Genomic DNA, 17,457 nt, shown 5'->3' on the forward strand with positions numbered 1-17,457 from the left:
CTTAAAATACAGGCATATAAAAAAAATTCATGCGAGGAATAACAGGAAGAAATGAATTCCATCCAAGGTAGAAATATTGCTCTCTCAAGACTTTACAGTTCTTTTTTAATGATGATTGTATTTTCATACAGAAGATAAAACAGCTATTCTGAATCTTCAAACAAGCGTGTCGTGTTGATCATCCCACTCCAATAGTTCATCAGGTGGTGGTGTGTACATGTAGCAACATGATCCACAAAAGCTTAAATGATGTGGCATAGACTCAGTGGCCATTTAATTTCATTTTCTTTTCTTAATGGTTCTTTGATCAAAGATTGAAATCTCACCTGGTTATACCTATCTATCTATGTATAACCTCCAGTGGAGGCACCAGTCTCCTGAGGCTGGATGGAAAATAATGGGCACACTGACTTAATGGGGGAACAACTCTCTCTAGGTTGAGATTCAAAATGCACCAAAGTTGCAATCTTTCCTTGTGGCGCCTGAGTGTTTTCCCCAAGAAATGTTTTCAAAAATAGAACTGATTTGATGCAAATTTGACAAAGAGTAACAAATTTTATTTTGAAATCATGTTAGAAATGAATTGGAGGTGCAATCTATTATTGATGCCGCCATTGAAAGCTGTCCCAGGCTATCTTGTCAATTCATTTTATACTATTTTGCAATGTTACATTAACATGTAATGCTAAAATAATTCAAATGGTATGTTTAAATATAATTGTCAAATTTGAATGACATTTTCAAAGAATTTGAATGAATGTAAAACTAATTTGATAGATAAGCAAATCCCAATTCCAGTTCTATCCATATCTTGTTTTTACTTCAAACAAAAAGTTCACATGGTATCAAACAATAAAATAGATAGAAATAACAAGTTCCTAGTAAGTCATATACAATCAATATAAATAATTGGTGTTTTGCTTGAAACAAATATTTTTATAGTGAATTTGCTCACTATATTCACAAAAACAAGTTTTATTCTATTAAATATTTATTTCAAATTCTTAGTCATATCATATAAAATCCTGTAAAATAATAAAAAGATAATCCATATAACTTAGTAAGATTATCTGTTATCAAAATATCATAATGTCATTATTAACGATGTTATGTATGTTTTTATAGGGGTTAAGCCATGTTGGTTAAATAAGATTACCACACAAGTTACGACGACTATATGATTAATCTTTTCGGTATACTTAAAGGGATTTTAAAGAGGTCTTCTACATTGTTTATGTGTATCGGGCACACTGATAGAATCAATTTGCACCATTCCAATTTTCAGTCAGACGTCTGTGGTTCCTCCAATTCCACTAAAATCCTTGCACATATCACAAAACTTGCTTTGGACCCTTCTCTACTAGTGATGTCATCAAACAGTTAGTTTTTGTGGAATTTTAGGAACCAGAGACGTCTGAGTGAAAATTGGAATGGCTCAAATTGATTCTATCAGTGTCCCTGATACATATGAAAATTATAGAAAACCTCTTCACAATGCCCTTAAATACTTCAAAGTGTAAACAAATGTATAGGTAATTTTATCATATATCTTGTTTAAAGGTCTGCATATAAATGTGTAATCATGTTTATTGGTTGATATATAATTGTTGTGATGTTTACTGGTTGGTATATAAGTGTAATTATGTTTATTGGTTGGTAAATAAGTTAATTCTGTTTATTGGTTGTTATCATATTTATTGGTTGGCATATAAGTTAATTCTGTTTATTGGTTGATACATAAGTGTTATCATATTTATTGGTTGATACATAAGTGTTATCATATTTATTGGTTGATATATGTGTTATATTGGTTGATGTTTAAGTTTTATTCTGCTTATTGGTTGTTATCATATTTATTGGTTGGTATATAAGTTAATTCTGTTTACTGGTTGATATATAAGTGTTATATGTGTTGGTACATAAGCGTAATTCTGCTTATTGGTTGTTATCATATTTATTGGTTGGTATATAAGTTAATTCTGCTTACTGGTTGATATATAAGTGTTATATTGGTTGGTACATCAGCATAATTCTGCTTATTGGTTGTTATCATGTTTAATGGTTGGTATATAAGTTAATTCTGTTCATCGGTTGATATATAAGTGTTAACATATTCATTGGTTAATATATATATGTGTAATTGTGTTTTTTGGTTGATACATGTTATCATATTCATTGGTTAAAATATATGTGTAATTGTGTTATATTGGTTGGTATATAAGTGTAATTCTGCTTATTGGTTGATATATAAGTGTTATTATATTTATTGGTGGATATATGTGTGTTTTATTGGTTGATAAAATAGTGTTATCATATTTATTTGTTGGTATATATGAGTTATATTGGTTGCTATATAGGTGTAATTGTTTTTATTTAGTATTTTGTATTTTATATAAGTGGAATATCATTTATTATTTATTTAATATATGATTAAATCGTGTATTGGTTCTAATTTTCTTCTTCAATGATTTAAAGCTGACATAAAAACTTTCTTTCAAGTTAACTGATAATTTTTGTTATTAACACTCCCCAGGCTAATTTAACTTTAACATTTCATGCAATCTATTCAATTAATTCATCTGTTTCTTTTATACTTGTATCAAAAATAGACATAACTGCACAACTTTAAAGATGGGTTCCCTTATTTTCATTTATAAAAATGAAAATGCTATTATTTATATGAATAGAAAGTAGAGGTGACTTGGAAAAGTACCAGTTTGTCTCACATGTCCATGATTAATTCATAATTAACTAATTAAAAGAGAACTAGAACTGTACTAATAACAGTACTGATGCAGGGCACGTTACCACATTCAGGTACATACGAAGATAGTCTATTGCAATTACATTGATGTAAATACTTTTCTGCATCTCTAAATGCAAATATCCAAAAGTGCCTGGAGTTTAAAGTATATTGACTAGGAATAAAAGGAATGCGCACAACAAAAATTCAATATTTCCATCAAATTTAGCATTGGATTGTACACATACATACCAAGTTTGGTGAAATTCGGATAAGAAATAAGAAAGTTGGTAATGCCCATGCGCACAACAAAAATTCAATATTTCCATCAAATTTAGAATTGGATTATACACATACGTACCAATTTTGATGAAATTCGGACAAGAAATAAGAAAGTTGGTAATGCGCATAACAAAAATTAATATTTCCATCAAATTTAGAATTTGATTGTACACATACATTCCAAGTTTGATGAAAATCGAATGAGAAATAAGAAAGTTGGTAATGCGCATGCGCACTAAGCAAATTCGATTATTCCATGAAATTTAGAATTTGATTATACACATACATTCCAAGTTTGATGAAAATCGGATAAGAAATAAGAAAGTTGGTATATTAAGTGCAGGTATCCCTTTAATGTGCTTCCGTAAGCTTAACTTACAGTATAACACGGTTCAATCCACCCTAGAGCTTATTTACATACAGCAAGGAATGTAAAAGGAAAGGTGTCTTTAAAACAACTTAGAAACAAATTTGATTTCTATTGGGGTTGACAGCCAGGTGAATCTAATTAGCCGATTTATCTAATAATAGTCCCATGTTAAGTGAATGGAGTTTTGAATTTTCATGTAAGGTATGCATGTTATATATCTATGGAAAGTTCAGAATCTCTATATTACAAAATCGAAAGAATTATTGCCATATCTCTATTAGGGACCGAGATATAGCACTTTAAAGGCTCAAAATGGTCCATATTTAGACCCCTATAAAATGGGAAAGAGTTTTCTGACCCCAAAGGTCAAAAGGTCATCAGATAGACAAGGTCACACATTATCATCACAGTTAATATGAAGGTCATCAAAGGTCAAGGTCACGTGATATACGCCTTCAAACTTTGAAAAAAAACATCCGTTCGTATAAAAAAGGCAAAACCGAAAATCAAAATTTTGCTTCCCACAAATTGTAGACAAACATATATAGTATCGTTTGACACAAAAATTGCACAAATCGGATAAAAAATGGCTTCTAAATAGGAATTTTCGCAAAATGAGGCAAACCAAAATGGCGGCCTAATTATTACTTCCGGTAAGTATTTTTTTAGTTTAATAGGTTTGTATTAATGACACTAATATCATGCATATGTTAGTTTTGGCATAACTCAATTCCACTGGAAGTGACTTCACCGGAAGTACTAACTTCGAAACCGGAAGTGATGCAAAAATTTTGAATGCGTTTTTTTATTCCACCATGCTGGCTGTCTACACTGTATAAGTTTCAAATCTGTCCGACAAATAGCAACTGAAATAGCATATTTCGATTAATTTCGACAAAAAAAAGTATCGAACTAATTTGCGAAAATCAATTTTTTTCAATTGCCATCATGTGTCCATTGTTATAAGAAGTAGAATAAAGGCAACCCGAGCAAAATCGGTCGATAATTACGCCCACTAGAGCCCACTTTCTGTTTGTTGCTAACGTCGCTTCATGTTGCTCAGAAAATTTTCGTTTTACATTCAGTACGCAGTTAGCCACGAGTTAGAAAGTGTGGCGAAATCCGTTTTTCCATACCTGTTGCTGTTTCCAAGAACTGAGCTCCCGGAGTGAAGAAAAAAGAAAAGAAAAAAAAAATAGCCAGAACGAAAACAAAGCAGGGCGTTCAAAGAACGCCCTGTAATTACCAAAAGAATTCCAATGAATGACAGGTCAAAAAGACTTTTTTTGTTTATCCAGACTGTACATACATTTATGATTGGTTAAAATTCTTAATTATATGCAATAAGAACATAAAGATATGATTAAGAATGTATGATAATTTATTTCGAACATCAATTAATCAAAGTTTGCTTTATTTGACACTAAAAAATAAGGAAGCCCATCTATAAAAAAAAACGGACTTGGACATATAACATTATGCACAACTGTTAGAACTTAATGCCCGGTATAATTGAATAATTACATTACTAATTCATATTAATCAAAATAATATGAATGTGTGTTTACTACATTTAAGGATTAATTTATGACATTTTTCAATATGGTAATATCTGATAATAATTGACTAGAAACATGGACTGTCTGTCTTCCCTTCAATTACAGCAGTTAATTATAGATGTATATAGAATAGAATGTTGATTTTTGACAAGTATTACAGGGTTAACTAAATTCATGTTTTATCAGCTGGTAAAGCACTTATTCTGATGACTACGTCCCTTTGATATCATCTCGGCGAGCCGCCATGGCTAACTGAGTAAGACTCTCTATCCTGAAGGTCCTAGGTTTGAATCTTGGCATACGTCGAAATAATATCTTCAGATTTTTCAACCAGGTTTCCCTCTATCAGTGAAGCAGGTCAAATGGGCTGTCATGGAAAAAGCATCTAGTCGTTTGAGGTCCTGTGTGCTACAGGCTGCACATGTTCAAGATCCCTCGACAGATGGAAATAAAAAATAGCAGGCTAATGCCTCTGTCCTGGCAAAATTTTCTCATTGCAATCAGCATGGCAATGCCTGTCTACACATTGAATAATGTAGGACGTAAAACTCCTTTTATTTCATCTTTGTTTTTTAAATCAACCTAATGTACTTGAAGAATTCATCTTGAAACAATTCCGATTGTGAAGTAATCTGGAAAGTCTGTTTCTAATCAAATATCAATCAAGAGGAAAGCAGACTATCAAACATGTTCTAAAGATATCAATCAAACATTACTTACATTTAACCTAACATTCTTTCATCAAATTTTGTATTGTTTTCTATCCATTTAAATCAGTGATTGAACACTTGATGTTGAAATTTTATTGAATGGTGTGTTAGTTGATGACTTATCTCTTAGACTTACATCAGCACTTGAAGCACATTTTATCTCCATTTTATCAGATATATCTCTTGCACTTTAATTCAAACTGGAGTTATTTGTGAGTTATTTCTTTCCTTGATCATTTGTCTGCTCCTGATGGGACTAGGAAGACAAATAATGCTATGCAATCACAGTGCGCAATCAAGGATATTTTGAAAGGTTTGCAATTTTGGCATTTCCTAGTTATACCCACGGTAGTAACATTACATTAAAGGAGACATTTTACCATCTGTTTGACCAACTATACCTATTAGTCTCAGAAAAGGGAATATTTTACCTAAGCTAATCAGTAATAAAGTTCACAGCTCACTGTCAAAATACATTAATAGAAAAAGAACATGAAATTTCTAATTCGAAGTATACTTGGAAGGGATTATGCAATTTCCATGTAACTCTAGTACATAGTCTTACATCAAATGTGTAGGAGCAAAGGTGACCTTATGCAGAAGTGTCGAAGGTCAAATACGGAGGTGAACATGACCTGAATTGGCATGTTGAGGGACACATGGTGTTTGTCTTTGGGAGTGATTTTATTTGTAGGCCCAAAATTCACAGGAAGTTTTGCAGGGGAAGCCTACATACGAAAGGCGGGGCACATGGTTGACTGCATTAGTTTCTTTGTCTCTGTCACTGGATAAGCTTACTACTATCTAAAATTAATAAGACCTTCATTCTTTCTAATATTAATTTAATCTGCTTATTATATCCATGTGAAATGATATTACTGGGATTCATTTAGATCTACAACCTACAATCTAATCATGAAGCCACACTTCATTGTCTTCATTTGATAATCAAGGCTATTTTAAGATATGATAAAAACAAAAATCATGAACATTTATGACTGGTTAATGTTTTCTTTCGTGGTTAAATTATCTAAATAATGGTTATAATGAAGTTTTCTCATGAAAACTACTGCTGTTATGGACAATCAAATTGTCTTAATATATCAATTTATGAGAAAAAAACATTCTATTAAGAAAGTAATCAGTATTTTTTGATCAAATTTATAATTTCATTATCAATGTATACATCGTTATTTACAAGTAATCTTCAGTAATTGTAGGGAAGATTAAAATCTAATAAGATATTGCATTTAATGCTTTCTTTGGAATCAGCTTTTCTATTCATAGTTAGTGATTAGGTAGGGTGATTAAATATGGAAGAAAAACATGCTAAATGAAATTAAAAAATATGCATCAACTTTGAAAAATATGAGATATAGAACTAAAATCAATTAGAAATATCTGCAAAACGATACAGCATTAATGAAATACTCATAACGCCTCATGAAGGAAATAATATGTAATGTAAATTAAATTATTATTACCATTTTAAACAAACAAATGAACCATATTTAACACTGTATATATCATGTACCCTTGTTTAAAAAAAAAACAAATTTATTATTCAACAGACGGCATTGGCACTTTGAAAAAACAAGTACAAATCATTTATAAATCTTGTTTCAAACTTTTCTGGAATAATAAAGAAATACTATTACTGACAACCTGTATATAAAAATAATTATTTTCATACTCGTATATAAAAAATAAAGCCAGTTATTAGAATTATGACATTTAATTAATCTATGAGATTAATCTATAACAATGGGATCAAGTCAGCCACAAACGAATATATCCTCTAGGTTTTTATTGGGTTTTTTTCAATAAGCTAGACTAATTTTTCATATTTTACGACCATAAGTTATAGTTCATCTGTCACAACATAAAGATCATCTGATATCAAGTTTATCTGTCTTTAATTTTAAATAGTTCCTCTGTCTATAATTATAAATAGTTCATCTGTCTATAATTATAAATAGTTCCTCTGTCTATAATTATTTATAGTTCATCATTCTGTCTTTATAAATAGTTCATCATTCTGTCTTTATAAATAGTTCATCTGTCTATAATTATAAATAGTTCATCTGTACACAGTTGGAGAAGTTCAACGTCAATAAGTCAATGATATTTTATCTGACCATAAGATAGAAAAAGTTTGTCTGTTCGACAAATAAGTTAGGGATAGTTCATCTGTCCATAAGTTAGGGATAGTTCATCTGTCGATAAGTTAGGGATAGTTCATCTGTCGATAAGTTAGGGATAGTTCATCTGACAATAAGTTAGAGAATAAGAGATAGTTCATCTGTCCATAACTAGAGAAAGTTGATCTGTCAGACAAATATAAAAGACATAGTTCATTTCATACCTAGAGATGGTTCATCTGTCCATAACTAAAAAAGTTTATCTAACAAATAAAAAAGAGATAGTTCATCTGTCCTTAAAAGAATGAAAAGAAATATTTTCTTGAGGGAGGGAATCTGCATATCTGGGATATAGTTGACTTACGGTATACATCATAAAACTCACAAGAAAACCCTTCCTTGGAGCCAATATTCCTGGAAGTTAATCATTTCTATGATAAATATCGTCTATGAATTGTGTAATATTCTGATGACAGATATATTTTTAATCTGTCTCGAACACAAACTATATCAATCAAATTAGTTTTTATTCATGAAAACAGAAAACAAAACAATATCCATACAGTTTTTAACACACATCGCCAATTACAAACAAGATTTGTGCATTAACAACATATTCACTGTCAGAATATAATTATATTAAATTATCTTGTCTTGAGAGACATCTTATATAAATCTCAAAGAGTATACGAAAGAACGTTAGTTGCAGTTTCCATAGATCAAAGATTTTTTCACGGGTCAAATTGACATAAGTGGGATGTCATGTACAATTATGATGAAATGAAATGAGTGGTGTTTTACGTCCTACTTTTCTGCACCTGACCAGACTAATGAAGTCAAGCAATACCACACAGTGGGCAATGAGAAAAATTTTGCAGGACCCTTGCATTAGTCTTCTCTTTTTTTAATTTGTAACTGTTTTTATTTGCACAGCCTGTAGCACCACAGGGCCTGGGATAATTGTCCTGCATCACTAACAGGGAAACAAATACATTTGAAAGCAATTCATCTAATGTGTCTGGGATTTTCACTGATATGCACACCACATGACAATCCAGCAATATTAACTCTAACAACCTTTTCTATCTGGTATTCATGGAGACACTTTTCTTTACAAAGTTAAATCTCTACTACTTTTTTATTACAGACACAATAAAGGTCCATGGTAACTTTCTCTGTTTGATACTTATAATATCATAAGAAGATTGAGGCAAAACTTAGGTTTATAAGTTTTATATTCATGAAGATTCATTTAACATCAGATTATTGGAAACGGAAGTGTGTCCATTCTCAAGGGAGATAACTCGTAATAATAATAATGAGGAATCAGACCACCAATCATACTATCTATGTATTAGAGTCTATTGAATATCCAGTGCAGTTTTGTCATTCATGAAATTTTTTAATTGTACAGATTAATCTTGTGTCTACCATAGGACACTCCGGCCTTGATATTTATTTGACATCTTTAATATTGAGTGCCAAACAGAGAAAACTAGGTCAATATCCTAGAGGACATCAACTGACAATCACAATAGTCAATTAAATCAAATATTATGGAGCTTTAAACTTTTTTTTTCTAAATTAAATGTCAGTACTACCATATTTGTTCAGTTTATTGTTATCCAGCCTGATCATTCTTGACGTTAAATAGATCTGACAATGTATTGAATTTTTTATTTATTAATAGCAAAACAAGTGAGGATTACATCAATATTATAATCATGGTGAAATTAGAAAGAAGACAATATCACACTGTGAAGATTATTATTGAAATTTTTTTTGTAGGCCAAGATGAGGCCAAGGTGACATGTTGGGCCAAGGTAACATTTAACTGCGTTAGTGCAAATACATTTTTTAGTAAGGTAACAGTCACTGAAGGCAGCCATTTCAAAAACAAATGATAACCACAAGAAGCCAAGGTGACATGTTAGGCCAAAGTAACACTCAATAGTGTTAGTTCAAACACATTTTTTCATTAGTATTAGTCACTGACGACAACCATTTAAAAATCGCAAGAGGCCAAGGTGTCTTGTTGGGCCAAGGTAACATTTACTTTTGTTGGTTGTGTTCATGTATACCCATTTTTCTGGAACTTTGTTTAAACTGCTACTTAGTCCAAGGTAACAGTCACTATAAACAACCATTAAAATGACATATTTCCACAGAAAATTCTAATAACTTAAATTTCTAATTTTTCTGAGTTGCTAGAGGCCATGATGGCATGACAGTAGAAGGTTTAATTGGCACATGTCAGGTTGACATTGTTAATCGTTGTGGCTATGAACACAACAACAAAAATTGTGAAGTAAAGATAATTATAAGACATTGGAAATTTAAATTTCCTGTTTTAAAAACCATTTCTGCTCTTGAATGATTTATAAATGTAAATTCTATAGGGAAACTTATGCCACTAATCTGCTTCATGAGGAATAAAACCAGTATAATATACATATTTTCAAAATAACAGACATAGGCCATCAATTGTACATGTTTATCAGAAACAGTTACATTCAGCAACAAGATTCATAACTTCCAATAATTATCTTGACCACTTCAATTATCTGACAAATTAACAACCAGAAACCATTTTCCAGTGGTCAATTTTTAAATCTGAATTAGCTTTAATGGCCATAGTTCACCGTTTTTGAAGGTTCATTTGGGCCTTGAATATATGTAAATAATCCTCAGAACTACTGGAACTGTACAAAAACGCATAATTCCTTCAAAAATACCTGAAATTAGCAATTTCACTTTTTATCTATTCTTTCACTAGTTCATCTGGTATTCGTCTTGAGATCTATAAATAAGGGGTGTCTTTAACTGTTGTACATTATGGTAGAGTCTAGTCATCCGTAATTTTCAAACATGAGTAATTATGAATATATTTCATATTTCAACAGTAAGCTGTGAAACTTATTATTGATGAGCTTTACTGAACAAACCCTGTTTCTCAGATCCGAGTACAATTGATCTACAAATATGGTGAGCCATGAGAGGGATTAATGATTTCAGACATACAGGAAGAAAATTCCGTAAAAATCATTTTAAGTATAAATGGAATTGAGTTTAATGTGCTAATAAAATAAAAATATAAAAAATTTATAAGACCTCTTTAAGGTATGTGATTAAGTGAACTTGGTGAATGAACATGAGAAATGAAAAGGAGAAGATACCTCAAGCATACTGATTAATATTAATGACATTCTGTTAATATCTGTTAATAGGTAATAGGTTAGCCATTACATGGCATTCAATGTCGGTCAAATGCAAAATTTAATGACAACTCTAGTCTAATGAAGTATAAAGCCATTAATCACTGCTTGGTATTACATAACTTGATTACCAACCAGATAATCTGATAATCCCTTAATTACCCGTTATAAGTGTTAAATTAATCATCAATTCAGTTACCTACTAACGGGAGTTCTTTAATTACATTTAGAAATTGAAACAGTTATCTCCCTTACTCTAAACAAGATATTCCACAAAATCAGAGTTTCCCCATCTCCTTGACCTTCGACCTCGCAAATTTACATCAATATAAACCTATTCAGGATTTATTATCGATTACCCAGATGCTTTTTTCACCTTATGAAAGGCATAATTTGGGATGCAAATGAACTTAATCAATGACCACAATTGAACACAAATTGTAGCTGTAGAATGGGTGTATTCTAACAGGTAGAATTCCTTTAATATAGTCACTTAATGTACGATAAAAGCAATCAATACACATGCTTATTATTATACAAGGGAAGTAACGTAACTTATTGAAATCAAATCACAACAAATACCAGCGTGTAGAATATAAACCTTGTATTATATATATATGCAATGAAGAATCTTTTTTTTTTTATTGAATTGAAAAATGTTGTAAATACACCATATCTTGCATACAAGGGCTAATATATCACTTAAAGACTTGCCTAGTATTAATACTTAATTGCATGGTGCAAACAGAAAACAACTTGTGCATATGCAATCCTTATTCAAAAAGAGATTTCCCTTTAAACAGTTTAGGGTTGTTGGTGCTAACACAGGAAACCTCTATATGTATCATAGCATGATCAATACAAACATGGTTTTTATGATCCAATTATTGACAAATTCGTTTTGCAACAATATCATATGATTCCTGCTTTTAGTGATCATCTTTTTACTTTAGCTAGAGAATTGATTATTTTAAAGATAAAATCTGAAGTGTTAAAGTTCCTGACAAGCCAACTTTAATTTAATTAGATGAAGTGAAGATTGAAAACTTTGAACCATGATGAAAACTAGCCTTTAATTAAAACTCATTCTAATCTTTTAATTATTACTCATGATAAAAAGTTCAACAAGACAGTTCATGTGGAAACCACAAAAAGACACTATCAATTTAAAACTGATTTAATTTTTAAAATTATCATGTATTTTATACATAGTAAAAATAATAAAACATTATTTATCTCTTACATCAAACATACAAATTGTACTGGAAAATCTTCCTTAATGGAAATTAGATACACAAAACATTAAAAAAGTAAGCTTTGTCATGAAAGACATAAGCTTAAACCATTACTGTTTTAAATGTTATTTTCAAAGAATTAATGAACTGTTTTGCCAATAAAAAACTAATGTAATTAAGTGAGATATTAAACACTGCCACTGAGCCAAGCACAGTTCTCTACAGTTTTGTACATATGTGTATTCATACAAGATTTTTGGCAGCAGGGGGTAAAAACACCCAGTTTTTAATAGGTAACGGATCATCCAAAAAGGTGTGTTTTTAACTTTCTCTTAAAAGAGTTACCAAGTTCCAAACTTGTAGGTGAAGCGCTTTTTGTCATTCAGGATTATTAACATTGATATCGTGTCACTGTTAACTACTAACGCATGGTGCATACTGCATATAAGTAAGTAACATGGCACAAAGAAAAATATTCTGCAGAACGACAAGGAAGTGATTGTTTTCTGAATGCTGTTAGTTTTATGTCATTCTTAATGCATCAACGCACTGATTTTCTCTTGTTTGTAACTCATCAAATGAATCATGTAAGGAATTCAAACCTCATAAGCTAAGATAAAAAAATAAAACCATTGAATATTAATACAAAGCTCAGTGAATCTGATTTCATTTTCTACGACTTTATCAGATTTTTTTCAAACTTTTCACTTTATCTGTAAAATTGCTTTTTAGTTTTTGTCTATTTTAATCACAACTAAAGGATTGGAAAACTATAAGAAAAGTTTAATTCGCAATTGTTCTAGTAACATACATGCAGAATTGTGTAATATTATGATATAAACCAACATGTTTCGAAATGTTGGTAGAGTTTATTTGTTTCAACTCTATGGGTTGTGTCATATTATCAAATAACTAAAGGGAAGATGAATATTTGGTGAAAACAGTTTTATGAAAAAAGACCACTTAACATAGCTGTCGCAGTTTCAATTCCCACTCATGTGTCGGTGATACACAGACTTGTTGCACAATCTTATCACTCTGGGTCATTGCACACTCATGTGGGCATGTCTGACAGATTTTACTTAAAACTGCTTATTAAATCAAATGTGTTGCATACAGGAGCTGGCTGAATAAAAGTTCCAAGCCTAACTGTGAAAATACTGCACAAAACTGTTTGTTTTTATTTTCTTTCTCTACATAGTTCCCTTCTAAGTTCTTAACACTTTGCCAGTCATCCAAAAAGATTAAAAAACGTGATTTTGCAAAATGATCAGAGATAAGCCTTAATGTGATACTTCAAAAGATAACAATCTTTTCTCCGATCTGTTATACACAACTGTTAAGGATGCATGAAGATATTCAAGAAATATTTCATTGTTCACGGTTGTTGATGCACAAGTATGCAAAGTGGGATGCTTCAGGTTTCCAGCAGATGCTCACATATCACAATAGGGCAAAGAATTTTAAGAATTCTAGCACTCTGTTAAAACAAAACCAAATTGCACAAGTTGCACTTCTCTTAAATATGTATACATGCAAATATCATATTAAAGGGATTGTAAAGAGGTTTTCTAAATTTTTCACTAATCAAAAAGGGCCATATGTGATAAAGCATATTTTCAATCTGTATCTTCATCAAACATTTGGTTTTAAGGGAATTACAGAAACCACAGACGTGTGATTGAAAATTGGAATTGTGCAAATGGATGCTATCACTGTCCCCGATAGACTTAAAATTTTGGGAAAACCTCTCTACTATCCCTTTAAGACATCTGTATATCAATCATAGCTACCATTGACATTTTAAATGTTCTTAGCACATGCATGATAGAGTTCTTCGGAGTGAATAATTGCATGTAAAATATTAGATTAAAGTGATTTACCTCATCTTGTGAGAATTTTTCATGTACCTCACGACATCTACATTTCTTAAAGACCTTCTGTAAGAGTTTACGTAGCGTAAATCTGTCAACTGTATTACCATGTGTATGTCTTCTTAATTCATTTAAGTCTTTGCCCTGAAATGGAATTGGCCATAAATTATTACTAAGTTTCAACCCATTAAGAAATCAAAGGGAAAATAGTTTTCCATAATCAAATTACGTTTTAAAAGTGACACAAATTTTTATTGATTTCCTAGGCCCTGGTTGCCAATTTTGGGGGTTTGCGGATTATCAGAAAAAGAGTAGTCATTATTTTAACTTTCAAATGCAGATGATTTGACACACATGGATTTGAAGAATCAGATTTTGACGGTGAGCTGTGAACACTGGTACTGTTTACCTATTATATTTAATCATGGGCATATCGGTATGTATATTGCAAAACAATCGTTCAGATGTGAAAATAAAACTCCAGTTGAAATAGATAATAGATGTACTTGTGAAATTCTACTAAATTAATTAAATGTGTGTTTAACATATGAGGATTGTTGTCGGCAGACAAATCAGTTAATTTCAAATCTCCAGAGGAAATGGTCTTATCAGACACAATTCATTACAATCTGTAAAACCTAACATAACAAATGTCACTATCATTTATATGTCTAACACATCAAAATTCAACCATACAGTTATTACTTCACACATAATGCTCAAATTTCATACTCTTGTACCCAGACTCCTATAACCATTATCACAAAATATCCAGTGTATAGGAATTTTATATTGAAAGGCTGGATAGACAAGTCTTGGAGAATTTTGGTCCATTGATAATTGTCTTAAAGGTAAAAAGTGGACATGTTACATCATGGCTAGAGGCCAATAAAAAAGGTCACATATGTAGAAGTAAGGAGTCACTATTTTATAATGAAAGCTAGGTTATCATGTCACAATTTCAAGTTTTCTCCAGGATAAATATCATTTCATATGTACATAGGGCATCAAGTAGGGCCTACATCAAAAATGTATAAATTTAAAAGTCCGTTTGATTAATATTCACGGTTTATAAAATATGTCCATAATTCAAATATTATTTTTTTAAATGAAGCTAGATAGAAGCTTTGAAAATATTTTCAATATCAATGATTTTTCTTCTTGAGGTTTGTTAGGTAAAAAAGAACCATGTTACATAGAGTAAGTTTTGAAAAAATACTGGGTGATTTAGACAGGGTTTATTGCCTCAAAATCCATCAAGAATTGTACTGATTATAGAGTGTTCATAAATAAAAAATCTAATGTGTACAAGGGCAATAACTCATGTAAAATAATTTGTATTTTTTTTTTGATTGAGTTTTTCTTGATGGTAAATTAAGTTTTGGCAATATATGACAAGAATATTGCCTTCTAGCGTGTCTAAAATCAAAAGACCAAGCAATAACAAGAACAGCCCAATAATCCTTTTCCTAGACCATACATACATTCAGCTAAGCTGGAATAATCGACATATATTCAAAGTTCACCAAGTCATGGAAAGCACAATAAAAATGTTTCTCAATGACTGAGTTTAGAAATAAAAGTTTCATACTTGTATCATGTATAACCAGTAAATGATTTTAGCATACATGTCTGAAGAGGCGTCTTGACACATTATATTTCAGGTTTTGGTTTCTGGACATCCACCAATACATTTATAGTTTACATCTACTTTAAGTGGAATAATGGTTAAAAATGCCTTACCAAAGGTCAATAGTCGTTGTTAGAACAACTGACCGTGAAAGTTTTGACATATTAACTGTGTTTCCACTGAGGGAAAATGCCGGCTGTAAGCTAGCTTTTGTGTTTTTCCACTGGGCAAATTGTCAAACTGTTATGGACCTCTCTTTTTGTGTTGGTCAATTTATCGGGAGGCGAAATGCCAGCTTTTGCCAAATATTCAATGAAAACGCAAAAAGCCAGCTTTATCTTGTTCAGCAATAGGTGGCGTACTGATTTTCTGGTCTACTGGTTTAAAGGGCAGTCTTGTACATCACGAGTTGTCAATAATGAGCAACTTTGTGATCGAGGCTAAAATCGTTCGGGAGCCAGTTAAACTCTGTGTAAACTCAACAAGTTCAGCAATAAAGCTGGCTTTAAGCTAGCTTTACTTTACAATTCTCAGTGGAAGAACAACCATAACATCAATGATCAATAATAGGAATAATGAATAAAGATAACTTATGAACAAATCCGCCAAACCCAGATATATTGGGAAATATTTTTGTAAACAGTCAAACCATCATAATCCCCCTTCACCATTTACCTCATGTCCAGGTTCCATCAAAGTTTTATTTAAACTAATCTCTCGTTCTGCAGCCAAAAGTTCAAGGGTCACAGTTACAACGATGTCAAACATTAACTTACAGTCATAGTAAAGGTTATTCAATATTTTGTTAGCCCAAAGTGAGGAATATCCCTATAAAACAGGGCTCATGATCTATCAGAGGCGGATATTTCGGACTAACTTGGCCCCACCACTGAATAATTTATAGAAAAAAGTCACTGATAATGACATCTTTGACATGTTTTATTCAAGTAATCTTATTCTCTATATATATTTCAATCCTAGTCGGGTAAAATACTGAATAAAGATGACCAAGATAAGACCATTTAAATAAACTAAGCAAATAATATCAAAGTTTCAAAGCTCTTGCGTCAGTCTGTCCTTGATAGCTTTAATTCATGTCATTTTGTGCTGTTATATTCAAGAAAACAGTGTGAAACTAACAGGAATATTCAATGCAAATTACAGACTTTTTCTATAAACTAGGGATTGATTTATTTTGATTTTGAATTTCTTCAGAATACATGTTTAAATCACAACTATTATGTTACTAGCTTTTTCTGAGCATATATTATATCATCTAGAAGCTGCTTTGTCTCATGTAAGTTTTACTGATAACAGATAGTAAGTGCATGTTGATTGAGAGGGAGGGCATGCTCTCTCTTTTAGACACCTTATGCAACTCTTTGACATTGTTTGTCAATTTTGTGTCCCTTTTGGAGAGTTCAAATAGCTCATAAAATTAAATGGTTTGTGTAGAAGACACTGCTATAATGAATGTTTCGACTAGTAACTTCAAAACTATGTTCTATGTAAATTTTTCTTTTTGAGAGTCCACATAGCTAATTTTGATTTTAGATAATAAGATTGTTTTCATACAAGAGACTATTATAATGAATGCTTTGACTGGTAACTTCACAACTATGTTCTAAGAGTATTTTCTTCAAATAACAAACAGAACAATGGGAAAACAATAATTTGTTGCTTGGTTTATACAAATAT

The 17,457-nt window shown here is 31.2% G+C and overlaps 1 protein-coding gene across 1 annotated transcript in view; it reads right to left on the reverse strand.

The window, feature by feature from the left end:
- LOTGIDRAFT_124753 (hypothetical protein) overlaps positions 1 to 14,279 on the reverse strand; it is a gene marked incomplete at both ends in the record, with an annotated part of 68,219 nt that extends 53,940 nt beyond the window's left edge. Inside the window, one exon of the mRNA XM_009061286.1 lies at positions 14,139 to 14,279. Within this exon, the coding sequence (XP_009059534.1) occupies positions 14,139 to 14,279 (141 nt within the window). The remainder of the gene's footprint in view (positions 1 to 14,138) is intronic.
- Positions 14,280 to 17,457: the final 3,178 nt, after the last annotated feature.

The sequence above is a fragment of the Lottia gigantea genome, assembly GCF_000327385.1.
Source record: "Lottia gigantea unplaced genomic scaffold LOTGIsca_47, whole genome shotgun sequence".
NCBI lineage: Eukaryota > Metazoa > Mollusca > Gastropoda > Lottiidae > Lottia > Lottia gigantea.